This window comes from Monodelphis domestica, chromosome 6 (genome assembly GCF_027887165.1).
Source record: "Monodelphis domestica isolate mMonDom1 chromosome 6, mMonDom1.pri, whole genome shotgun sequence".
Classification (NCBI taxonomy): domain Eukaryota; kingdom Metazoa; phylum Chordata; class Mammalia; order Didelphimorphia; family Didelphidae; genus Monodelphis; species Monodelphis domestica.
The window spans coordinates 107,442,947-107,468,550 of NC_077232.1; the positions used below are offsets into that span (position 1 = coordinate 107,442,947).

The following is a 25,604-nucleotide window of genomic DNA, read 5'->3' on the forward strand; positions in this document are numbered from 1 at the left end:
TAATAAAGACTTAGTATGAATATGTAATTGTTCTAATTTTATTTAATCATAAAAAAGAATATGGGATTTTTTGGACTTCCTTAAAACTTCTCATACTTTCCCCTTAATTAATTAAACTTCATTCCTTCTGCAAACATAATGGTGATTAGATGAATCTTGTCAATTCAATGGGTTTGGAAAGTTAGAAAACAGAAGCAATGTCAGCCCCAGACCTAGAATTTAACATGCACCCGATGCTTTATGGGATCACTCCCTACCAATTCAAATATTCAGAGGCAACCTCTATCCTCAGTATTCCAATGTCTAGACATCCTAAGACACTTATCAAGAAGAGACCATCCAAACTGAATGTGGCATGTTAGAAATCAATATGAGAGTGAAGCATTCCAAGGGTTTGAATAAAATGTAGCATCTGGAAGAGGACAGATGTATCCAAAGATATATGGAAAAAAAAAGACATTTAAATACATTGTACGTTAAAAAGAAGGGACTGCAGTCAAGTTCAATGACACAGGATCTTTTAAAAGGAAGATAATAATGTAGGTAGGAAGTTGTGAATCAAATGCTATCACTCCTTCCCCACAAAGAAACACTATTCACTTCCCTCTTGGAGAAGCTTTCTTTTGTCTCAATATATTAACAAACACATCCTAGCAAAATGAAAATGGGCTGCAGTGAGTCTATCAATAGAATCTATATAGAATTTTTCCCTCTAGGGATTAATTCAGCTTTTGATTAAATCTTTCGGAGGTTTAAAACATAATGTTACAAACCTCCAAGGAACTACTGTACTATTTGTGACCTTCTTTATTACTTTCTACTGTTTGATAAAGTAGATTGATTTATAATGGTGTGTGGTTTGCTTAAAAATAAGAGATATCAATGTGAATTATTTAAATTTCGGATGGAGAATAAATATGGCAACTGAGTACTGTTCAGCTAAAATATATTTACAATTAATATTGAATTATAGGTACAGTTATTAACACCAACATAAAATTTAAAAATACTATAAATTGTATGCAATATAAGCTAATGAGGCCAAAAATGATAACCTTATACATATACCCAGATAGAATTTAGACTCAATAAAATATTATTGATTCTGAGAGATATTTTAGTTTGACAGAATTCTCAATTTAGCTAAGGACTACTCTGAATCTAAGTTTCCGATTTATTTTACCCAATATTGACTTCAGTGATAATTTTGCCATTAGAAACATCAAAGCCAGAAACAACCTAATATTTTGTAGGAAACTTAGTATTTCTATTTGGAGGCAAGATGTTTCAAGACACCCCCAGATGACTAAGTCTTCCATGAAGCCTTCATTTCCTCTCTTCTCTCTTCCCTTAAGATAGAGAGAAAAATGAAGCCTTACGAACATCCAACTCTGATGTCCAACAAAAAGGATATGATACTCTTTATGATTTAGAAATCAGTGTTATCAGGTCAGGAAAGGAAGCAAGTCCATTTTATAAGGTTCTCTAAGGCCATCTTTCTGTTTAGGGAAAATGCAGTTGGCCACACTGATAAAAGGCAGCCACAACCCAATTTCCAAAGGGCTAACTGTGGAATAGAGAGGAAAGAGATAAAAACATTGCTTATTCTCCCCAGCATTGACAGCTACCTCCTTTGCATGTGGGTCGAATCATCATAACCATAGCTATTCAGTAGCTATTAACTTGTCCCAGATTCAACCCGATGACAGAAGAATGAAATCCTAAGGTATAAGTGCCCCAGAGAAGTTCTGTATGCTTTAAGTAGAATTGTTTCCTAAGCTGAATATTAAACTATATTTCCCCTTGGGGCAATGATTGTTGCCTAAAAATGTGTTTTGTCCAGATTACAATAATAAGACAGGGATAACCCCTAGAAAAATATCACATGTCAGCTTTTCAAGTATTGTATTTCATTTTAGAAATTTCTGTGTCTACCTTTGTTCTTTAGCTTATAAAACAAAGCAAACTCTAGAAGGTTTATCCTACATTAAGGCTGAAGTCCTACTATGGATATAGAAAAGAGGCAGAGAGAGGAGAGACTGTAGAGTTAAGGAAAAGAAGGAGCCCCAATCATGCCAGGGGGTTGGTTATGATAAATAAGAAAGCAGAAGTGGATTTGAAACATTCGTTTCCCTTTATTAACTCAGTGAGGCTGATGTGTACTGCACATTAAAAAAAATCACAGGAATTTCCATACAATGAATAAAACCACAACAGTACATGTAGAATTGGCAGGTGGAAAACAGCCCATTGAGGGCTAAACTAATAGTTCACTTTCCCCGTTCAGCATAGTTCAACCAACAGTATAACACTTTCACCTACAAATCTTTAAGTAGCTCCATCCAATCAGTGGTTCACATTATTGAAAATGTCTGTCACAGAGGTACAAATTTAGAATCATCACATTATATTACATGGCTATTCTAGGTCATTTATAGATCAGGTCTTAGACTACAGTGATTGAAGTTCTCATTACAGCCATCACAAAGGACACAAAATCATTACCTACTGTAAGCTTACACCTAAAGGCATTAAAAGGTTTCCTTTTTTTTTTTTAATTTTTCCAACTGATGCAACCATCATGCCCCAATTGAGCAGACCCTCCTCACCATGCTGTTTTGGGTGACGAAAGCCCAACTCGTTCTCCGTCCTTTAGCCCAGATGGGTCCCCCCACCCCACATGCAACCCCTTAATTCCAAGATGTCTTAGTTTGGAGTCTCAATCAGTTTGTGGTAGGTGGAAATTACTCTGCTTTGTCTCTTTAAAAGGCCCACATGTATAAAGCACCAGTTTAGTTACCAATATTGCAGATGTGATACTTACCACAGCATGAAAGCAACAGCACACCGTTCATCTAAAAGACATACAGATCTATGCTGAAATGGGCCTCCAGTAATGATGTGGTACATGTGTTCATTGGAAATGTTCTCTTAAAAATAAAGGGAACATAGTTTACATTGTTGATGGGCTACCCACAGTGTCTGCTTAAGATATAAAAGAACTATTCGGATGGTTTAGTGATCCTTTCTTTGCACTAATTTTATAGGCAATTTGAAGTCCATGGAGGAAAGCTATCTTCATGGAAAGAATATTCATCAGGCCAGTGAGAAAAAAAATTAAACCATGACATAAAGTCCGTGTTGCTATCCTTTAATAAATTTAAAAAAAATATTTATGTCAGCAATTCAGGGCAAAAGAGAAAATGTATTTAAAACTGGATCACAAAAATTTAAAGGCAAAATAGGTAATGCATCTGGTGGTCCTTGAACACATAATATGATATACTAAATATTGATTTCTTAAAAATAATTTATTGCTTTTAATAGTCTTTTTATTATTATTCTACAACAGAAGATACTCAAAATTCTAAAAGAAAAACTGTAAACTTTAGTTTGGCGTTCACACAGAGTTAAAATACCTGCATTTTAACCTACAGAACAATAAGAATTAGGCGGATTAAAGGTGTTACTGTTGTAACGCAGAACCAGTGAACAGGTTTTTATTTTTTTTTATTTTTTAATTTTTTTTATTGCTCTCTATCTACTTAGAAATAAGAAGCCAAAAGGTCAAGCAAGCAACCGACAGGACAGACAGTGGAATCTCTCAGAACACAATCTGCTGGTGATAAATGAATGCAGCTATCAAAATCAGCTGCATTAGCCTGGGGGTGAAATCAGTTTTAGAAGATTGCACTGGGGGAGGGGGAGAGAACAGAAAGATTAAATAGGTAGGTATACTGTCTCTTTAAAACGAAATCATGAATGCCAAACAGCAATCAAATATCAATTTATAATCTTGAATACATTCTCCAGACTTTACTGATTCAGCTCCAGGGACTCCCCACTCAAGATGAAATCCGGATGCTCAAGATGGAGGTTTTAGGAAGTTTCCATTAAATTTAGGAGAAGCAATGTTATCAAGAACAATGTCACGGTCACATTAGGAGGCCATGCTAGTGCAAGCAGAAACATTGCTTCTGTAAAAGCTGAATTTCCCAAATGAAGTGCTTAAAATTCCCACCTGACAATTGTCATGCATCCTGGGTATAACATTTCCACTGGCTTTCTTATTTTTGCCACCTCATAATTTATAATAAATATGCTATCTGCAACTGATAAATATGTCTCTTTAGTAAACAAAGGAATGAAATATCAGTATTTATACAGGATGCATAACTGTAAAAAATATAGATAAATACCATTCTTGAACTCTGCCAATGAAGAGAGATACTGGCTTCAAAGATAGATTTCATACACACATAGTAATTATTGTAAAAATCATACTATAATTATTACCTCAGCATTTTGTATCAAATTAAAATCACGAAAAATAAAACAAAAGAGCATTTTAAAAAGATCTTTGACCTCTAGTTTCAAAACTACTGTTGATACAGAAAATAAAAACATTTCTTAATGATTATCCATTGAGAGACTTTACATAAAATCATGATCTCTTCTAGAAAAATTTTTAGATGAGAAAATTTCATCCCCCTAACAAATCCAGTGTATAAAACTTCAAAGAAAAACAAGCAACAAGAAAATGTGGAAAAATATCACAGAAGTGGTGAATACCTTTTGGGGGCTAGGATTTTCCTTGACAACAAGCTTAGATCAAAGCTCACCGAAGAAGGGATGAATGTGCATAAAGCAACGGTTTGTGTTTTTTTTCTTTTTTGTTTTGCACTCAACAAACACACACACTGTCTTTTTTTTTTACAATCAAATATATATAAGCATAAGTTCAGCTTTCTAAATATGTTAGTGTACAATAATTGTTTCACCTCCTAATTACATTTGAATATTCTTGATTAAGAAAAATTGAGCAGTTTTGAAAAGAAGGCTGCATTTACAGTGCATAGCTGTAACAAAAAAAGAACATCGTCATAGAGTATATACACAAAATAAAAATACTCCATTGAACATCTGTAAATACTTAACTACATTGGAGAATGTAGTAAATACACTCACTATCTAAACACATCCCAGATAGTTCTACCCAACTCTCCTTCATAAAGTAACATCGTGTCCGCTCATCAGAAAGGACTGCTGAACAAGTTGCACGTGTGACCATTGACAAGGCTTTTAGAATCTGCTGTGGAAGACCAACATGTGGGACATTTACACGGGTGTCGGGATAAAGGATGAACTACAGAAACTTCAAAATGTTAAGAGGTTTAGGATTCCGGTGCCCGCTGTTTATGTTTCCATCCAGGCTCCAAGGTTGACAAGAAGAAAAAGAAGAGAGAGAGGAGAGAAAGAGAGAGACAGACAGACAGACAGAGAGATATAGACAGACAGAGAAAGGGGGGAGATAAGGGGAGGGGGCAGATAGAGACAGGGACAAAAGGAGGGAGAGAGAGTGAGAAAGGGAGAAAGAGACAGACATAAAGGGAGAGGGAGAGACACAGAGAGAAATGGAGGGGAGAGAGACAGAGCAAGAGAGACACAGAGAAAAGGAAGAGAGAGAAGGAGGGAGACAGACACAGAGATGGGGAGGGAGAAAAGAGGGAGATGGGGAGAGGGGAAAGAGGGAGAGAGAGAGAGAGAGAGAGAGAGAGAGAGAGAGAGAGAGAGAGAGAGAGAGAGAGAGAGAGAGAGAGAGAGAGAGAGAGAGAGAGAGGACATTAGGTCTGTAGGACCTCTTGCTTCCTCAGGATTGTCACATCTTCATTACAATACCAGAGAAGGTTGTATTTGCTTGTGTTTTCTCTTTCTAAAAATCAAGAACTCAGCAGCTGCAGCCCAGGCATCACCCATGGTCAGTATAGGGTGATCTTCGGTTGGTTTGCTTTTTTCTTTTTTTTTCCTTTTTAGATATAGCATGGACATTTTGAAGTTCTAGGTTTTAAGTGTCTCTCTATGGAACTGCTGTCACTTCAAGTGGTTTGCATTTGCACTCTTGCCGGTCATCGCTCGTACCCTCACCCCCCAAACACAAAGACACACACGCACATCCACAAGCACGTGGTCACGCGTGCTTGGGCGCACACGCACAATGCCACCACCCCCACCACCGCTGTCATTCCGGGAGAGCAAAGCTGACCCCCACGGATAAACATGTGCTTACTGGATGTCCCTTTGGCCTCTTCCCTTGTCAGCAGCCGTGTTCATGTAAACCTTTTTTTAAAATTTTTGTACAGAGAGTGTTAAAGTAGGATCAATTCCCAAGTATGACTTTCAAGAGTCCATAGTGAAGGACGTGATGTCCTGTGAGGTATTCACCATCCCTCCATTCTCCTCGGCCTGTGGGCTTGTTACCTGCGTAGGCTTCTCTGGGCCTCTTTCAGTAAACTATCAAAATCCAGAGAGTCATACTTGCTCTTGGTAGAAGCAGGATCAAAATCATCTGAGTGTGAATCTGAAACAAAATCAGGGCCACGTCAGAAGCTGCTTTCTTAGACAACAGTCCAAACCTCGCTGAACAGAAGCACAAAATGATTGGCATCTTTGGAAATTCAGAATCATAATGATGATATGATTATTTCAACTCGACCAATATGCATTAGGTGCAAAGCACAATAACATATCCTATGCGGGTATAATCCTTTCATTTCTTTTTATGATTACAGCATTTTTGCTTATGATTGTAACATTATAATTTGTTGTCATAACATTTTCTGCAAGATAAGCAAATATTCTCCCCATATTTCAAATGGCTAAGTGGAGGCTAATCCATCAATTATGAGGCATTATTAAGCAGCATCCACATTCCAGGCACTGGGCTAAATATTGGGGAAACAAATACAGTGAATCAGACTCTCTCAAAGGCTAAGCAGTCATGTATAACAGAAAGAAGTCTAGATGGAGACTAGTTGTAGCTTCCATTTTTTTTTAAACCCTCATTTTTTTTGTCTTAGATTTGATAGTGATCCCAAGACAGAGGAGCAATGAGGGCTAGGTAATTGGAGAGAAGTAACATGGCCAGACCCACAAAGCTAGGAAGTGTCTGAGGCTAGGTTTGAACCCAGGTCCAGCTGACTCCAGGTCTGGCTACCTAGCTACTCCCACAGCTTCATTTTTAGCTGTATGATGGAGCAAATCATTCAATCTCTTTCTAAAACCTCATTTGTAAATAAGAATAGCATTCACACCACAAAAGGGTTGAATGAAAAATTTATTTTATAAACCTTAAAATGCTTATATAAATGTCAGCCAACAAACATTTATTGGGCACCTTCTTAGAATGTACCAGTCACAGTACTAAATACTGGGGATACAAAGACAATCCATGCTTTCATGGAACCCATGGTCTAATGGGAGACACAACATGAAAACAACTATGTATAAATGAGATATAGACAGGAGAAACTGAAGATAATTAAAGGGAAAGAAAGACACTAGCATTAGGGGAGATTGAGAAAGCTTCCCTTAGAGAAAGTAGGATTTTATCTGGGTCTTGAAGGAAGCCAGAGAAGCTAAGAAGAGATGAGGAAGGAGAAAATTCCATGTATAATGAACAGTCATCAAACCTGATCTTCTCCCCTCAGCCTGGGCTATATCACTTGTACCCTTCCTGGGGAAAACGTCTAGCACACACACATGTGTATGTGTGTGTGTGTGTGTGTGTGTGTGTGTGTGTGTGTGTGTGTGTGTGTGTATATATGAATACATATGTGCATGCATATGTGTATATCCGCACAAATACATCCCCCCCCAGCCTTTTGAAACTTGCAAAACTCATGTCATTGACATGGTTCCTTAGAAACCCATAGAGAAGACCGCCATAGAGAAAGGGATGGAATATATCGCACTAGACCGTCTACTTCGCTTTTGTGGCTTATATTTAGAGGAAAACAAAATCTGATAAAATATTGTCCAATGTACTTTTAAAAAAAAACAACCATACTAATCTACACTGTGTAATGGTTCTCTCTGAGATAACCTTAAATCATCAGCTGTCTCTCCTGGATCTTACTTCAGGGGAGATCTTCATTCTTCCCCCTATTTCCTTCACCACCAACCAATCCCTCCATTACAACTGTTATATTTTATTCATAAGTTATATATATATATATACATATATATAACACTAGAAATTATATATATATTATATATATATAATATAACACTAGAAATTATATATATATATTACATATATATAACACTAGAAATTTTAGTGTTATAAATTGATTGGTTCCTATGCTGTTCACTGGTGGGGAGTAATCTTTAAAATTCTTCAACAATCAGCCTCCATCCATTTTAACACAAAATATAAATGCAATGTCATTTTTCTCACTATTTTTATACTTTTTCTAACCCTTGATCTTATTGGCCTCTTTCAAGTCATTCATGATTGAGACATCATAATTGTACCATGTCAGTATCTTTATATAGATACTCATATCTGAAGCCTAAGCATTGGGGAAAAAAAAAAAACAGTTCTAACTCAGCAATAGAAGTTGGGCATATCCTTGTCCAGTCCAACAGACATGCAATTAGTGAAGAAAAACTGAATTGACTATTTTATTCCTGAATGAATGATTTTCTTATTTAATCAATAGCTAGTATTCATGGAGCTGTTATCAGATCAAAATGGCAGCTGTAGTGTCAATACTGGTTACTGTCAAATGTTATCCACTTATTAGAATTTAGCTGTAATAAGGATTGGAAGAGCCAACACTTCCAACTTCTGCCAGTAAGTAGAGCAAATGGCAGAAAGGATTTGAAGTACTTACTGTAAGTCCACATCATTAAATTCCTTAGAGTGAATCTGTGATAATTTATGATTTACTTAAGTTTAAACTTTTTAACTTAAAGTTATGACAATTGAGGCATTTATGATCATGATTTATGTTTTTAATTTCTTTATAGGATTAACTATATCCTAAACAAAAAATGAATATTTAGACATAGAAGAACACACAAAAACATTATATGTGAAAATGAACTTCTGTAAATGTGGATCTTTTAAAATATATGTTAAATTTAACATGGTGGCAACAAAATCATCCTTTTTCTGTATATTAATATTTAATGCTCTTTCCTTCCTTCCATGATTTCTTCCTTCCTCCTTCCTTGCATTTCTAATACCATCTATTTACTCACCCCCAACAAACATTCCCCCCAATGCAAATCCTCACTTATAACACTTTCTTGTATAATCAAGCAAAATAAATCAACATATTGACCAGTTTTGAAAATTTATGTCTCATATTCTCTAGTGTATCACCATTCTGCCAAGAGGTAGTAGGAATAATTTATCATCAGTCTATTGGTTAGAGCTTTAACAGTAAATAGGGTGAGAGAGAGAGAGTGAAAGAGACAGAGGAAGAGAGAAAGAGAAAGACTGAAGGAGAAAGGGAGAAAGAATTTATTAAACATTTACTATGTGTCAGACATAGTTACATGCTGGTGATAAAAATCCACAAGGAAGATGATTCTTGCTCTCAAGGGGTTTACATCCTAATGGGGGAAGACAACATTAAAGGGGTGCTAGAGAGGGAAGAGAGAAGATATTATATACATAGTGGTACGATCTGATATCTTAAAATAGAGAAGTGAAGCAAAGAAGGCTTGAATTCAAACAAGATAAAGTGAAAACCCAGCAATTAGAAGTCAGAGTGGTTCCAGGGGCAGAGTCCAAATTCCCTGTTGGGGATGACAGACTTCAAATTTTGGATGTCTTTCAAAGTTGTTTTCCTGTACATTCTTGTGCTCTTGTGTAAATCTTTTGGTTGTGCTCATTTCACTCTGCATCCATTTACAAAAATCTTCCTAAGTTTCTGTGAATTCATCCTATTCATCATTTTTTAAGGCAAAATAATATTCCATTATATTTTTATGCTATAACTTGCTTGTCCATTCTCCAACTAATGAACACCTAGTTTATATCTAGTTGTTTGCAGTCCTGGAATGTCAGTTTTCTAAGACTTTTAATACAATATGCCTATTCCAACATTTTGAAGTTAATTATAAAGGCCACCTTTTCTCTCATCAAAGTGAGGGGTAAACCTGCCTGACTTTTGCTATACGGGAAAGGGCAAAGCATTATTACCCTAAATTACATACTAATAATTATTATTATTACTAGAAACTGCTGATAAAGCAAGCCATATTGTATAACATTATAAGGAAAAATTGCAATAAAATGTATCATTGGAAAGCTTTGGTAACTCCTTGCTTCTCTATAGCAAAACCTCAATTAACCAGTAAGTTGAAGCACAGGGTTATTATAGCTAATTAAAATTTCAGGTTAATGTGGTTGCCAGAAATCTCTTCATGAAAATTGCTTTACAAAGAATTTTAATATTCCTTTCTTCCTCAGGAAATACAATATAATGAGCATGTTTCTTCCTTATTCTATAATTCATTTCCCCTAGCCATCCCCATAAGCTATTGTCCTATATCTCCACTGTTTTGTGGACAAATTGCTGCAAAATTTGCTGCAAAATTGCTGGAAAAGAAAAAAAAAACTACTCTTTGTTATTTTATTTTTTTAACCCTACCTTCTGTCTTAGAATCAATATTATCTACTGGTTCCAAAGCAGAAGAACAGTAAGAGCTAGGCAATGGGGGACTTGCCCAGGTTTACACAGGTAAGAAGTGCCTGAGAACAAATTTGAACCCAAGGCCTCCCATTTCTAAAACTGCCTCTCAATTCACTGAGCCACTAGCTACATACCCCTGTCCCTTTTCTTCTTCATTCAGTTCTCTACTGTTTGAAATATAGCTTCTCATCTTATTAAATTTAACAAAGTAGTAACAAAATTGTCCCATTTGTTTCTCTTTATGAATTTTTGGTCAAATCATTTTGAGAAAAAAATTAAATACAATGTCATTTTTCTCACTATTTTCCCATTTTTCTGTCACTTGAAATTATTGACCTTTTTCAAGTCCTTCAGAATTTATTAATAATAATTGTACCATTAGAGTATCTTTATACAAATACATCTGAAGCTAAGGTCAGGAAAAATCAGTTCTCACTTAATGGTAGAAGTTTGTCCCAATAACTGCTGGGGCATGTCTTTGCCTACTTCAGCCATTTGACTTAATTGACTAATCTCTATCAAGTGAACTGGTCTCTTAATTGCTTGTTCCACTAGGCTTTTGGCAATTCTTATCCTTCTTGACTTTGGGACATCTAATACCGTTGACGCCTCCCCTCCCCACTCGCTTATTTCTGGATATCCTCTCCACTTTGGCTTTTATGAAAATGCTACTTCTTGATTCTCTTTCTCTGTTTAACTGCTCTTCCTCAGCCTCTATTTTTTTTTTCAATCTATGTACCAAGCCTTCTCTATTATTGGCTCTCTTCACTGTACTCTATAATGTTTCTTGGTAATGCTATAAACTTCAATTTCCAAATCTACATCTACTCTTCATCTTTCCTGTGATCCAGTCCCTTATCAACTACTTGGTGGACAGTTCCAAGTTGTTCCATATTCATCTCAAGGTTTATACAACCCAAAATGGGACTCATCATCTTTCAGATGAGTCCTTCTTTCTAACTTCCTTATTTCTGTTGAGGGAAGAATCAATTTTCTAGCCAGGTTCACAGTTTCAAATTACCATCTTTGATTTACTCTCCTTTACTCCCTGTATCCAATCACTTGCCAATTCTTGTTAACTGTATCTTCACAACATCTCTGGGAATCATCTCTGTCTTTCTACATACCTAATCCCCAGTGTATTTTATAAAGGAATCAATCTTTGCTATTTCTAAATTACCATCTTGACTCCACCCCCACCAGTATATTTTAGAACCCCATAACTTCTCACCTGTGACTCCTTCCAATTTCCTCTCCAATTCATCTTTCATACAGCTGCTAAAAAGAGAACCTCTTAAAGCACAGCTATCACTGTTATGGCACCACTCAAGGAGTTTCAGTGGTTTCCTATTGAGTCTAAAGTCCAATAGTAACTCTTCCATTTGACATTTCAAAAACTTTCCAATACTGCCTCAGCCTAGATTTCCAGGTTTATTTCATATTACACATGCACAATTAATCCTAGGCAAACTGGTTTGCCTGCTTTTCTTGTATATAACTTTTTATCCTTTTCTTGCTTATGGGCCTATTGTAGTTTTTTTTTTTTCCCCAGGCTAGAATATTCTTCCTCCTCATCTAAATTTCTAAGAATTCCTAGCTTCTTTCAAGGCTACTCCTGTCACCCTCATTTGTTAGTGTCCTGCCCCTGCCTCCACCCAAAACTATCTTGAATTTATTGTATATATTATAAAACTTCAGTAGAACATGAGTTCTTTTGAAAGTAAGAACTGTCTTGATTCTGTCTATGGATCCCAATATTTAGTGCAGTCTTAAGTGTTTAATAAATTTTTCAATAAGTTAAATTGAGATGATAATTTAGGATCTAGTGCTATTTCAACATCATCATTCTGAATATAAATTTTTCATTGAACAAGTCTGAAGAACTGAAGGTTACATATAAGTAGGCTCAATGATTTCAGGCTTTAGAATATTCCTTGGATATTCCCTAAAACATTAATAATTAGCTTATTTTCTTGTTCCTTTATGTATATAGTAAAGTAAAAACCTCTGCTTGGTTGAAGGTTCTTATTAGTATAGTTCTGGTTAATCAAGGCTTTCTCTGCATACATCCTTTCCTTATTTGTAAATATATTGCATACAATAGTAGAATGCAAGCCTCTTGAGAGCAGGGAATAGACTACCTCACTTTTGTATTTCTATATTCATATCCTAGAACAGTATTTTTATTTTCTTCTGACACATTAGAGAGCCTTTTGTCTCCACTGCCTCTTTTTGGTTATAATTTATTTATTTACTCATTACTTTTGATATAACTTTTTTTATAGGCAATATGAGCCAGTGCAAGTGTATTTATATTTGAAATTGCCCAAAATGCAGGTATATTTTGTTTAGTCACAAATGTGATCTCCAAAGTGTTTCTTCCACTTTTAAAATATCTTTAACATTTATTTAAAAAAAAAAACTTCAAGCAATTGTGGCTTAGAGAATGTATCTCAAATATACTTTTCCAAAAACAAAGATCTAGCTTAGTGAGACCTTAATCTTGATGATTAAATAGAAGGTAAGGGGGTAATGACCACTAAGAAAAATTCTACTCTTCAAATAATTCAAGGATAATCAAGTGCAATTTGGGAATACCATCAAAACTTCCTTCCCCCAATGATGAATCATGTTCTAAAGAGTTCCTTCAGATAAGCTTACTTGAAATTGTATAGGTTTTGAGAAACTGGAAACATCTTGGCCTTCATCACTGAAGAAAATAAGTCAAATTGACTCAAGTTCAATCTGTCTTGGCTGTTTTTATCAGTCATCATTTGAACAAATGACTTGCCTCCTTTTATATTTTCATCACCAGTCTTCTATCTCTCTAACAGCCAGCTGCTTTTTTTCCACTGCTTTACACAATCTATTTAGCCAGTGAAGTGAATTATGGCATATTCACTCTGAACAAGGCACATCACCTATGTCAATTACTCTAAGAAGACATCATGTGGTTTGGGAAAAGACAACACAACATTCTGCTTTATTTTTTCATTAATATAAGGCCATGGGCTTTGTATAAACAATAAGTTGTTAATTTCTTGGTGTGGGACTACATAATAATTTTAATGATCATAAATAACCATTAATTCATTTTTAATATAATGTCAGAGATGAATAAGTCTCAAAAAATCTCCCTCATGTAGCAATTTATATGCTATGGGGAGAAAAATTAAACATTATAAAGTGAAAAGGAGAATGTATATCTCAAAAGCTGAATATTTTCCCTCATAGCAAAAGGTATTTAATGGGAGAGATTAGAAAGTAAGGATTTTTAGACCCTTGTTCCAACAAAATAATGATTACAGTTTTGTATTTACATAGATGGAGTCAGCATTAGTTATTAATATAAATGTGTGTGTGTGTGTGTGTGTGTGTGTGTGTGTGTGTGTACATCCCACAGAAAATGAGAATCTAAACCTAGAGCTAAGAGATATGGACATCTTTCCTAAGCCCCTTGCCTCTGAGGTTGGCTTGTTCATAAAATCTGTATACAAATACTCTGTCTCCAAGAAGACAAAGCTAAAATCCAACCTCAGGTGCCCATGGATTATGTTTTCTCCCATTTGATCTTTACATTCTGTAGTACTCATCCCATGTACAACAAAAATCCATACCTAGGTCTGCATAGTTAGACTTGAAATATTGCTTGCGTCCACAAAAGTACAGCTCAAAGTCAGGTTCATTCGACCTGCGCAAAGTGTATCCATTTTCAAGAGCAGCAAAAGCATCACAAGTATAGCGGTAGGTGATGAAACCATAGCTATCTCTGTAATGGACAAAAAAAGGGGGAAAGTTCAGTGATGGCTAAGAAACATTAACATATATAAACATAACCCTTTCTACCTCAAGGAGCCCCCTCCTAGTGCAACACCTAGACCTCTGCCTCCATTTATCAGGGTGATTGTCCTGTCAGGCAGCTAAATACTTATTTCTGGGACAGGAAATCTCAACTGGAATGATTAATAAATAGGGATGAAAGAAAATAAATAAGGTTTTGAACTCAACATGTCATCTTTCAAAGCACTTACATTGGCAACTCCCATACCACGAATCTTATGGCCATAATTTTTTACATAGCGTCAACTTCTAAACAAGAAATAATCTTGAAGCTTCTCACCCATCATCCCGCAGATTTACTGTGCACTCCTCAATTTCACCAAAAACTTCAAATCGGTCCCTCAGTTCTGTCCGGGTGATGTCAGGTCTGATTTTACCAACATAAATCACACGACGCTCTTCCTATAGGGAAAACAAGTGAAGCATTCTTGTTAGTGCTGGAAGAAGAAGAGGGAGAGAAGTTGTATCTATGTGTGTATAAGTTTGTCTAACATGAGTGACAGGCCAGTTCTGTTCAAACAGGTATAAATTTCCATGGTTTAATTTCCCCAATGTGTTTCTCCTTCTTTGTGGTCTTTTTTCTCTCTCTTAGACATCCCCTTTATACACTGACTAGGAATACTTAATGTTGGATAAAGTTTAGAGAGGCAATTAAATTAAATGGAAAGACTGAGTCTCCAAGCCAGGAAAATTGAGCTTTGGGAACAGTCTCTGGAAACAAGCTTGTGTGACCAACCTGGGCAAATTCCTTAATCTTCAAGTGCCCCTAGAAAATGCTTTAAGACTATGGTAGACTAGCAATGCAATGATCCAGACAATTCTGAGGGACTTATGAGAAAGAATGCTATCCATATCCAGAGAAAGAACTGTGGGAGTAGAAACATAGAAGAAACGCAACTGCTTAATCACATGGTCGATGGGGATATGATTGGGGATGTAGACTCTAAACAATCACTCTATTGCAAATATTAATAATATAGAAATAGGCCTTGATCAATGATACATGTAAAATCCAGTGGAATTGCTCATTGGACGTGGGAGGGGGAAGGGAGGAAGTGAGGAAAAGAACACGAATCATGTAACCATGGAAAAATATTCTAAATTAATTAAATAATTTTTTAAAAAAGAATATGCTACAGAGCAGTTACTAATGGTAGCAGGAATTCTGAATATGTGTGAAATCACAGGTTCAGACCAAAGAAAAAAAAGAACAAGGCCAGATCGCAAAACCCTGGATGGACAACTCTTCCATCATTGGCTTAATGACCTCTGTAGAAAAACAATTTGTCTCCCATGCCTTGTTTTTTCATCAGGAAATAGATAAGGAAAATGTGCAGTTTTAAAAACTGTAAAGTTCAATCTTAATTTAGCATACTGATAATATGGATCATGGATACTGACATCTCCCATCAAAGTAGAGCCCTGGGAAATAAGAACTAAAAACTAGTGGGAATAAATCTCTCCTTGATTCCATATATCTAGTCAAAGACTAGTCTACTTATAAGAACCTGGTCTTTTGTACCAAATAGTAGTTAAGATCATTAAATTCTAATGTCGCTAGCAATTTTTAACCTACAAAAATAGGAAGGTCACTTTTATAGCCCAAGGCTAATTTTAAAAATAACAAGGGCATCTTTGTTTTCTGGAAAGCAGCAATCACATGTGTGAGACTCTAATGGGCTAGAGAGAGGTAATGGTGATGGTGTTACTTGGCCTCCAGAAAAGACCAGAGGCTAAGAAATGTCTCCAAAATTATAGCAGCACCTTATAATGGGTTAACTGTCCTTTGTGTCCACTGAAGGCAGAACAAAAAGAAATGCACTAAAATGACTAAGATTTAGGTTAGACTCAAAGGGGGTTGGGTTGGTTAACTATGTGCCAAAAATACGCATGTTGGTCATTGAATTGCATTTTTTTCCTTTTACATAGTCATCACCTGTCTTAAATGGGTTTAAACATAAAACAGCTCTCTTCTTCTTTGTCAAAAGAATGTAATACTTCCCACACTTTGACAGAAAGGCAACAGGCTAGACAGAGATGCAGGATGAGATATGTATTTGCAGATATGGCCAATGGGCTGATTTGTTTTGCTGAAATGTACATAATTGTTATAAGGGAGAACTTAGAAGAGGGAAAGGGCACTCTGTCACCAAAAAATGACATCTATAAGACATTTTTAAATGTATGTAAAACCCAGAAATATAAGAAGGGTATATAAAGAGAACAGTTTTTAGTTTTGTTTTTACTTTGTTATATTTACAGATTTGGGTACTTCTTAAAACAAGCTGTGTTCAGTTTCTTATACAAGCCTCTATCTTATGCTTTTCTCTATGTTAAAATATTTGATGATTATTGATAAATTATCAATAAAAATTATAAAAAACAAGTAATTCAAATTAGAAGTGGTGGGGTGGTGGTATAAACACTATGCCTTACTGATATCTTTTCACCTGCCAATCTATCATTCTTGTTCTAGTTGCTATAGAACAGACCCAAGAAAGGCATTATTCCCTGCCTTCACTCTCTAGAATTCTACAAATTTCCAGAATAAATTTCAGCTTAAAATAGATGATCATAATAACAATCCTCCATGGACAACCAAGTTGGATAAATTAATAAGGGTTGCCATTTTGAATTTCTGCAGTTTTATAATTTAGGTTAAATTTACACAGGAATCACTCTTTTTTTTAAATTTTATAATATTTTATTCGATCATTTCCAAGCATTATTAGGAATCACTCTTAAGGACTGTTTTGGAAATCAGTTTTAACTGAGTAGAAACAGTTGATAAAGTAGAGTTCCACTTATATTAATTACTAAATCCCAAGAGCTGAATGCATGAAGTAGATCTGGCTGCCAGACTCATTTTCATGTATAGTGTATATCTTAACACCTCGCCCCCCCCCCCAATTTTATTGGGCTACTGTCCAGTACCTAACACAGTGAATAGGTCAATAAATATAAGTGCCTAACGATAACCACAAAACTGTGCTGTACCTCCTTTAGCAGTGAGATCACAACACCACATTGCATTTTATTACTTATGGGGAATGAAAAAAAGTCAGTGTATCAACTAAATCTCATCTATTTTATGCATGTATATATAAATATATATATAATGTATATATTTTCTACATATATTTTAGGAAGTTTACTACTATAAAAAGAAAAATGGAGAGAAACAGATATAAGACACAGTAACAAAGGAACCACTCAGTGTAGGGAACTATATTGTAGCCAAAAAGATTAGAATCAGAGGACCTGAGTTCATATATAGTCTGACTCTAATTTTAGGAAGTTATTACTCCTTTCTTGGTCTTAATTTTTTCATCTTTAAAATAAGACTATACTGTATAACTTCTACTTCTAGCTCCAAATCTATGATGGCTTGAACATATTAATTACCACTAAGATATTTAATAAAGTTAAGGGAATTCTGAAACTAAAACTGAAATCTATGACACAAAGATGGGGGAGGGAGAACTCTGAATTTGGAAAGGCTTTCCCTTGAAATTCTGGCTCTGCCACTTATTTATTTCTGTGCAAATCCAGTCAAGTCACTTCACCACCTCTCTGAGAAATTTCCTCTCCTGTAAACCTGAGGAAGCTGAACAAGATTATATCTAAGATTGTCCCTTCTATTTCTCAGTCCTTTAACTTTGTCCATCTGAATGTATCCCTCTTTAGATAGAATAGGGAAGGAGGAAAATGCCTGTTTATGTAAGATGGAGCATTTGGTTTTCCTAGAGCTATATAATGAAACTGATTAAGTTGCCTATTGTACTTAAAAGCAGAAATACTGAATATTAGTGAACAGCTAACTATGAAACCCTTTTATTTCTAGTATGTTTTAGTTTTCTTGTTTTAGGCAGACAAAGAAGAGCATTTGAAAATTAAAACAAAATCTGCAGGCAAATTTTATAGGTCATATTTGAAAAAGTTAAAAATGGTGACTGAACAGGGACTATACAATACCATGGTATAATGGAAAGAACTCTGGCCTTCAAAGTATCAAGAGACCTTCATACTTAGTAGCTATGTGACTAGGGGCAATCCATTTTATATCTTTGAAGATAAAAAGCTAACAGACTTCACTAACATGAGGAAATTGCTTTATAAAACTTAACTGGTAAAATGTACGTGTTAGTTATTATTGTTATTTACAGTTAAAAAAATTCCTTAGAGAACTGAAATACTAAAAACTTCTAGAAAAAATTCTTCAAAATATTATTCAATCAATTTTCATAATCTATAAGGATGTAACATTTGAAGGATATCGCATATCCTCAAATTCCTTTACATTTATAAACAATAGTTTACTGCTAGGATATATAAGTTAAGGTTTATGTTGCATTAACAAGAAGAGTAAATCCTAATTAAGCCAAAACACAGGGGACAAATACAGAAAGAAATAGACTTATATTAACTGACTTTGTACTATCTAATATAAAAAACAGTGTGAGGGCAATTAGAAAACTAGGGAAAAGCTGTTGTTTCAAATTATGAAGTACCCAGAATTAGCTGAATTTGGTTTAAGACTAAATCATTAAGTATTATTTTTGCAGTCCTGGGAAACAGAATTGAAAAGACAGGACAAATTTAAACCATGATTTTAATTTCTAAACTTGTTTCTAAAAAATAAACACATGAGATGAAAATCCTTCCTCTTTCTAATCCAAACAACTAAAGACTCAAGTTCATTCTCCAAGCTGAGGGTAATGGGATAGCCCTAACCCAAGAGCTCCAATCTGAACATGGAATGTTACTGATGAAGGGAACAAAGGAATCCTGTGCCTTTTCCCAGATGAATAATGAAGTCAAAAGTGACCCCAGAGGATAAAAATCTGAAAAGGAGATACTAATGAATGGAAAGATGGGGAGGATAAAAACAACTGTCCAGACACCTCAAATGAAATGTCTAAAACCTACCGCTTCTTAATAAGGTAGTACTAATAACAACAATAAGCTCAGAGAGCTGAGCCTATAGCACATAAGTTCCTTCAACCACTGTTTTCAAAGCTCTTATTTTATGTTTAGTATTTTGAAAAGAGAGCTCCAATTGTTCCAAGGGGAGGTCTCCAAACTAGGTACTAACAAGAATTGGTCTTGCTTATCTGTTGAGATCAATCAAGATTAGGCATGCTCAGGACCACTGTATATGTTTGAGTTAAGATAGAAACAAATATACCCTTGAGGAAAAACGGATGGCTGCCTAAGAGAGCACCATGTGTACAGGCATTCGAGATGACTTTTTAGACCTAAGAATAGTCTGGGAGTGCATCTGAGTTAATAATGCTCACAGCCGCAGAATACAATACTTTACATAAAAAGATAATTTCCTCCTTACAAAAGTTAAGTAACTATACTAAATCTGGCATGATTACCTTAACATCAAAGACCTTATGATATCGATGGTCCGTCACTGGCTAGGCATCATTACTAGTTTGAGTTTTGTTTTGCTAGGTCAACTTGGGTACAGTTGACATAGCAAATTAAAATGCCAGTCATTGCTGAAGCACTAAAGATTTGGCTTTAAATGCCAGTCCATATCATAATTTCTTTTTTCGTATTGTAAATTAACATTTCATTATCATGGTTTTTTGGCAGCAAACTATACAGATTGCAAATAGATTGGACTGAAAACACCAAAGGAAATTAAAACAGTTGTAGTTTAGATGTAAAATACTAAGCTTTGGCTCATATGGTTCAAATGCAATTGCTTAAATGACTTTAAACTTCTTAAGCCTAAAAGACAGAGCTTGGAATAATCTGCAGAAAGACCCTTTATGGGTCTTGGGATGTTGTTCGGGACAGACAAAACAAGTGCAATGGCAATATAAAATTCAACTATATTTGGCTTGGATATGGTAAATGGTAACAATTCACAATCTGATTTTAGTCTATTGTTTGTTTTGAGTGACCTGCAAAATTTCAAACCATAGCTCCCTAGTTTTTCTTTAAAATTTCCCACTAGTTTTTAATGGTCCTGAATGGTTCTGAATGGAACCTGAATGGTTCTCTTCAAGAATAAGGCCCACCTGGTCACTCATAAATATGTATATCTCTCTGAAAATGGAAAGATTTCCATGCATGGCCCATTCTATATGCATGAACTATATTTTAATGTTAGTTTTTTAGCTATCTACATGCAAAACCTTTTTTTAATTGACGATTACCAGTCAATTAGAAAATGTCATTTGTTAAAATGCTAGATCTGTTTTGCAGAGCTATACTATGTCTATGAGGTAATATAATGAAGAGCTTATTTTAAAAAATTAATAAAATCCATATCAGAAAACACTAAAAATATGCCTTTTCCCCAATTCATCTCACTAATTTGCTCCCTATCTATTAAAAAAGGCCATGTATTGGTCACTAATTAAATATATTTCTAATATACTTCCCAAATAGAACTTAAAATTTTCATTAGTCTTCTCAAATGTTAACAAATTAAATAGACTATTAAAACCACACTTCATTTCATAGCTAGGAAAAATGAGGATAAGAGCTGTGACAAATGTTAACTCCCAATGTGCTTCCCAACTATTTTAAGTCTATTTACTCTCATCTTGCCAGTTTGACTTCAGTTCAAATTTCAGTGTCATTCCTTTTCATTCGTATTGTTGACCAAGCCCTTGCTCATCTTTAGTCATCTTCTGCTGTCAAACCTGTAAGTGGATAGGCTACAGTCTGATTTTTATTATCTTTTCCAATCTTCTTTTTTCTTTTTTTTTACAAATTTCTCCTTAGTCACATGGCCACAAACTTTTCTCTAAGGATTTTTTCCCCTTGAGTAGTAAACATTGCAGTCTTTCCCCAAATTGTGCTTGACATAAATCATTGCTAGGAATACCAAATGGGCTTCTTCCCCTTGGCTCTTTGTATTGCTAAATGCAACAGAACTTCCCTTAGTAGTTATCAGTGATTCTCTGGTTAATCAACCAATGAATGACAGTGTTTTGCTGGGGCTGATGGTGTCCATTAGCAATGACTCAAGCAGTTGTTTGTGGGAAAGCTTAGTGGCAAATTGACTATAAAAGTTAAAGGATGGATGAGATCAACCTAAAATAGGTGCATAAGTCAAAACTGAATTTTTTTTCAAGAGAAATTCATTACTACCTTTAGATATGGTCCATAAATGGTCAGTGAAAATATGGTATTAGAGTATTTAATGGGTTCTGAAAAGAAAATGGCTAGAAGGTATAGATAAATGTGCATCAATAATCTGACTGCATATTCATAAAATTGTTAAGAAATGATAATTATCTCTAAAATTACTCTGTCCTCCAAGTTTCATTTGGCCAAAAGCTGGCCTGAGCCCATCTGTAGCCAGGGCCTCTTCTGTTTGGACCTTATAGTGGGTGCAAAAGTCACAAGGGAATTATTGGGAAAACTCGTCCTGTGACTGGACAAACCTAATTTCTCTTTCTTAATACATTATTACTCCCTTCAGTGGTTATTTGATGTTTTAATCCATAGTATTAAAAAAAAAGTTTAGGTGAAAAAGATATTTCTTGCCTAAAAGGTAAGCAAAGTTAGAAAGTTAAAGTCAGATTTAGGTGATTTTTTTAAAGCTAAAAGACATTGTCAGTTATTTTACAAGTGTCCACATTGGTTTTACTTCTTCTACCAGACAAAATGAAAAATAAAACACAATCTATTCCTTTAGAATGAAAATGATTTCCATGCTCCTTACAATTGCCTTCTGCCTTTGTCTCTCCCTTTGCTTGGCCCTTTCAGACTCTCGCTTCTCATATTCTTTGCGGTATTCTTCCCTCTTCAGCTTTTCATGCTGATATTCTTCGTAGCTGTCATACCTGGGAAACATAACTTAATCATTAAATCAAGGACCTGAATTTGCCAGTGAAAAAATGAAGGTTGCATTTCTGGGGCATCTTGTTATCGAGAGATAGTCAGAGAGGGAGGCAGAGGAAAACCAGAGAGAGCATCATCACCTGGGCCTTCGGCTGTAGGGCGATCTGGAGCGTGACCTTGCATATAAGGGAGAACTGTGGTGTCCCCGATGTCTGCAATGGCTGGACTCATAGTAGTAACAAGATCTGCGAGAGAGGAGAAAAAAAGAAAAAACAAAAACAGAAGGACATTGGCACCTGCCACCGAGCCTGAGTTTATCAGCGCTCCGGAAGACTCTGGAGCTGCATCTTACATAAACGGGCATTTTCCTCCTCACTACCAGGGAGATTTCCCAGTGACAGTTTGTGATCATCTAGTCAGCTTAAAGGTCTGGAGTGATGTGTTCTCTCTCAGCGTCTCTTATTGATGTTAACACTGAGCACCAGGTCTGGTACATTGTCAGCTTTATCTTGCATGGATCTCAACTATCCTGGCATAGGGCAGCTCTCCGGGTAATGGAAAAAGTTAGATGAGCAAGTTTCTTACAAATTGCTCTCTCTGATCTGACTCGCTCTATGTGCCATGTTCAAGGCTGGAAGATTTAAGAGAAGATGGGGAGAATTGTAAGTGCAACAACAATCTTGTTAGCTCAGGCATCTCTCTGTAATTCAGCAGCAAGAACTGGAGTTGCTGTGGATTTAGAGCGCTTTTGACTCCGGACTGAGTCGAGTTGTAATTATTTTGTTTCTGGTTTTTTGTGGGTTTTTTGTTTGTTTGTTTGTTTTGTTTTGTTTCTAACTTGGGTTTACCTTGAGGAAGATCTGCTGCCTGGTGACCTTGATCTTGACCTGGAATATGGAGATCGGGAACATGACCTGTGTCGAGAAAAGGACCGTGATCTAGAGTGTATCCTTTGGGATCTTTGAGAAAATAAGGATTTGGGTGGAGACACTGAATCTCGACATGGAGAATTAAAAGAAGAGCAAGAAGGTGACACGTCGAACAATGAATAGGATTGTGTCCCATCCCAAGGGTAGCTCAGTTTATCACTTTCATCTTCGCTGTCATCAAACAGACCATCCATGGCTAGTCCTGAATTTATAAACATAGGTAGTTTGGAGAATTGTTCGTTACTAAAATCACTGTTCCTCAGTTCACTGGTCTTGTCTGCTTCGTCATCAAAAACAGCTTGACTGGGATGACCAAAGTGCTTGTTCAGCTCAGCCCGGATTTCCTGGTCTTGGAGCTGTTTTCTGTGGCCGCATGGGGAACCCTGCTTGCTTGCCTGAAAAGTCTCTCTTGTGTAGCACTGGTCTGGGTCTGTGGAAGAACGAGTCGGCCCCTGACATCCAGGGGAGGCATCTTTATATTCTAGTTGTCTAGAGACCTGGAGCTCCTGTGATAAATTAATGCGGATTTCAGTTTTTGCATTAATCGACTGACAGTAGTCATGGTCTCCAAATAGCCGTAAACTAGGCCGTTTTGTCTTTCTCTCCTCCTGTCCGCTGGATAGCCCTGAAGTCTTGCTGAGCTGGGCGTACAGCTCCGATTGTTCTGGACCTTTCTTAGTGGGAGTATTTACTTGGGTACCAGAAGATTCGCTATAGCGGGGTTTCTTGGAAGGTGGCACACTGCTTTTACATGATGACTTCGGCTTTGGAGAAGTCCTAAAAGGATTATCTTGATTAGCTTTATGAGGAGGAGTCGTAGGTGGAGTTAGGCCTGGGTAAGGGGGAGAAAAAAAGAGTGAGGCAGAGGGAGAGATAAAGAGAGAGATATGTTGTTTTCCAATACTTTTAGTCATTTTTTCCCCAAGATTCAAACAAGAGTCAAAAATGTGTAGAGGAAGCAACCACAATGTATTACTGGATTGCTTTAATCCTCTTTCACCAAAAACTGACAGATCTAAAATCTGCCAGGGAGCAGGAAGAACCATGACATTTCCCATACCAATGCTAACAGCGCCGCTTCCTAGGATATATTCCCGTTTTCCCATTGGCCTCTTCCACAGCATACCTGTGCTGTTTGGTCAAAGACATCTTACAAGGTGTGACATTGAAAATAAACATGGTAGGATGTGTGTATGTATGTGTGTGTGGGGGGGTCACAGAAGAGCCTTATTGGTGTTGGCATGATAAAGATGTTGCATTAGACACTTGGTGCTCGGGCTTCTTTGTCAAAACAAGAAAATCCACCCTTGTAGCCAAAAACCTGAACGTATTTTAAAAAAAATGAAAGGAAGAAAAAGGCTGTATGAAAGCAAATTAGTAGGAAAAAAAATGAAACAGGCACCTTCAAAATAAGTTCTGTAATACATGGTGTACTAATACAGGGAACCAAAGCAACTTCACAACTTGAAGGCAATGATTCTTTGTCTCCACAGTTCATTAACTTAGTAAACCATAGCTAATGTAGGTATAATACATTCTTGTAAGCATAACTAATACATTCTGTCTAAAATATGGTTCTGCAACAGAAACCTAAGTGAATAGTAACACTAAATATTGCAGCAGCAGTGAGCCATTTTATTTAAAACTGATCATTAGTGACTCTCGTAAGGCTGAAGGATAAAAACTTATCTGAGCTACAGCAATTAATTAATAAATAGATAAATTAGGAAAGGGGGGAAAACAGTTCAGAATGTTAAGTTTCTCACAGAATGGCAGGGAGCTTTGTCACCAATTTCTGTAGGACAATCTTTATGCTAAGGCGCCATAGTTCATCCTGTATGAACACACCTCATTATAAGCCACAGCGAAATGGACCCTGAGACCAAATAACTACAGAAAAAGACTTTCTTTTTATGTAGGAATGTTTGTTTACAACACACTCTCTCTACATTGGAGGATGTGTATCAGCTCTTGTGCAAAAGGAACCCAAAGAACACTAATATGCCGGAGGAGAGACTTGAGGCAACTGTGTATTTCAAGGAAAGACAGGGTCTCCTCTTACTTTCAAAAATGGTATAAAGAAATCATCTAGGTCACAGAAAATCACATGGATTTTTGCAGTAAGCCTGTCTCCTTCTTTAACCATTTAAAAAGAGGTACAGGGATAGAAGAAATTGTGTTTTTTTCCCCAAATGTTCAATTTTATTTTGCCATTTGAGCAATTTTGGTAATTGAGTACAATCTGTCCAAATCAGGGGGCAAAAGGGACAGAAAAGACATGTTAGCTATTATTATCTAACACTTATATTTGGCTTTGGGATCTATCCAAAGGAATACATTCAGTGAGGCACTGCAAGCATCAGAATTAAAAAATTACACACATATCTTTCCCTCTTTAGCTGGGATACCCTGCCAGTCTCTCTCTCCACTAGTTGGCTTTCCAGTTTACTAGGGGAACAAAATACAACGCAGCAAATCCATTTGTGGATAAAGGAGAGTAGATAGGTTTTTATTTTTCAGAATAGTACACCTG

General features: G+C 36.0%; 1 protein-coding gene across 5 annotated transcripts in view; it reads right to left on the reverse strand.

Annotated features, from left to right (window-relative positions):
- Window positions 1-2,111: 2,111 nt before the first annotated feature.
- The window catches only part of PPARGC1A (PPARG coactivator 1 alpha), an 800,952-nt gene continuing 777,459 nt past the window's right edge, over window positions 2,112-25,604 (reverse strand). For all 5 annotated transcript variants that reach the window (XM_007496655.2, XM_056802471.1, XM_007496657.3 and 2 more), the window contains 6 exons: window positions 22,991-23,903; window positions 22,283-22,387; window positions 22,024-22,144; window positions 14,608-14,729; window positions 14,105-14,256; window positions 2,112-6,358 (listed from right to left, as the gene is read on the reverse strand). In XM_007496655.2, coding sequence (XP_007496717.1) covers window positions 6,255-6,358; window positions 14,105-14,256; window positions 14,608-14,729; window positions 22,024-22,144; window positions 22,283-22,387; window positions 22,991-23,903 — 1,517 coding nt within the window. In that variant the 3' untranslated portion in view covers window positions 2,112-6,254. The remainder of the gene's footprint in view (window positions 6,359-14,104; window positions 14,257-14,607; window positions 14,730-22,023; window positions 22,145-22,282; window positions 22,388-22,990; window positions 23,904-25,604) is intronic.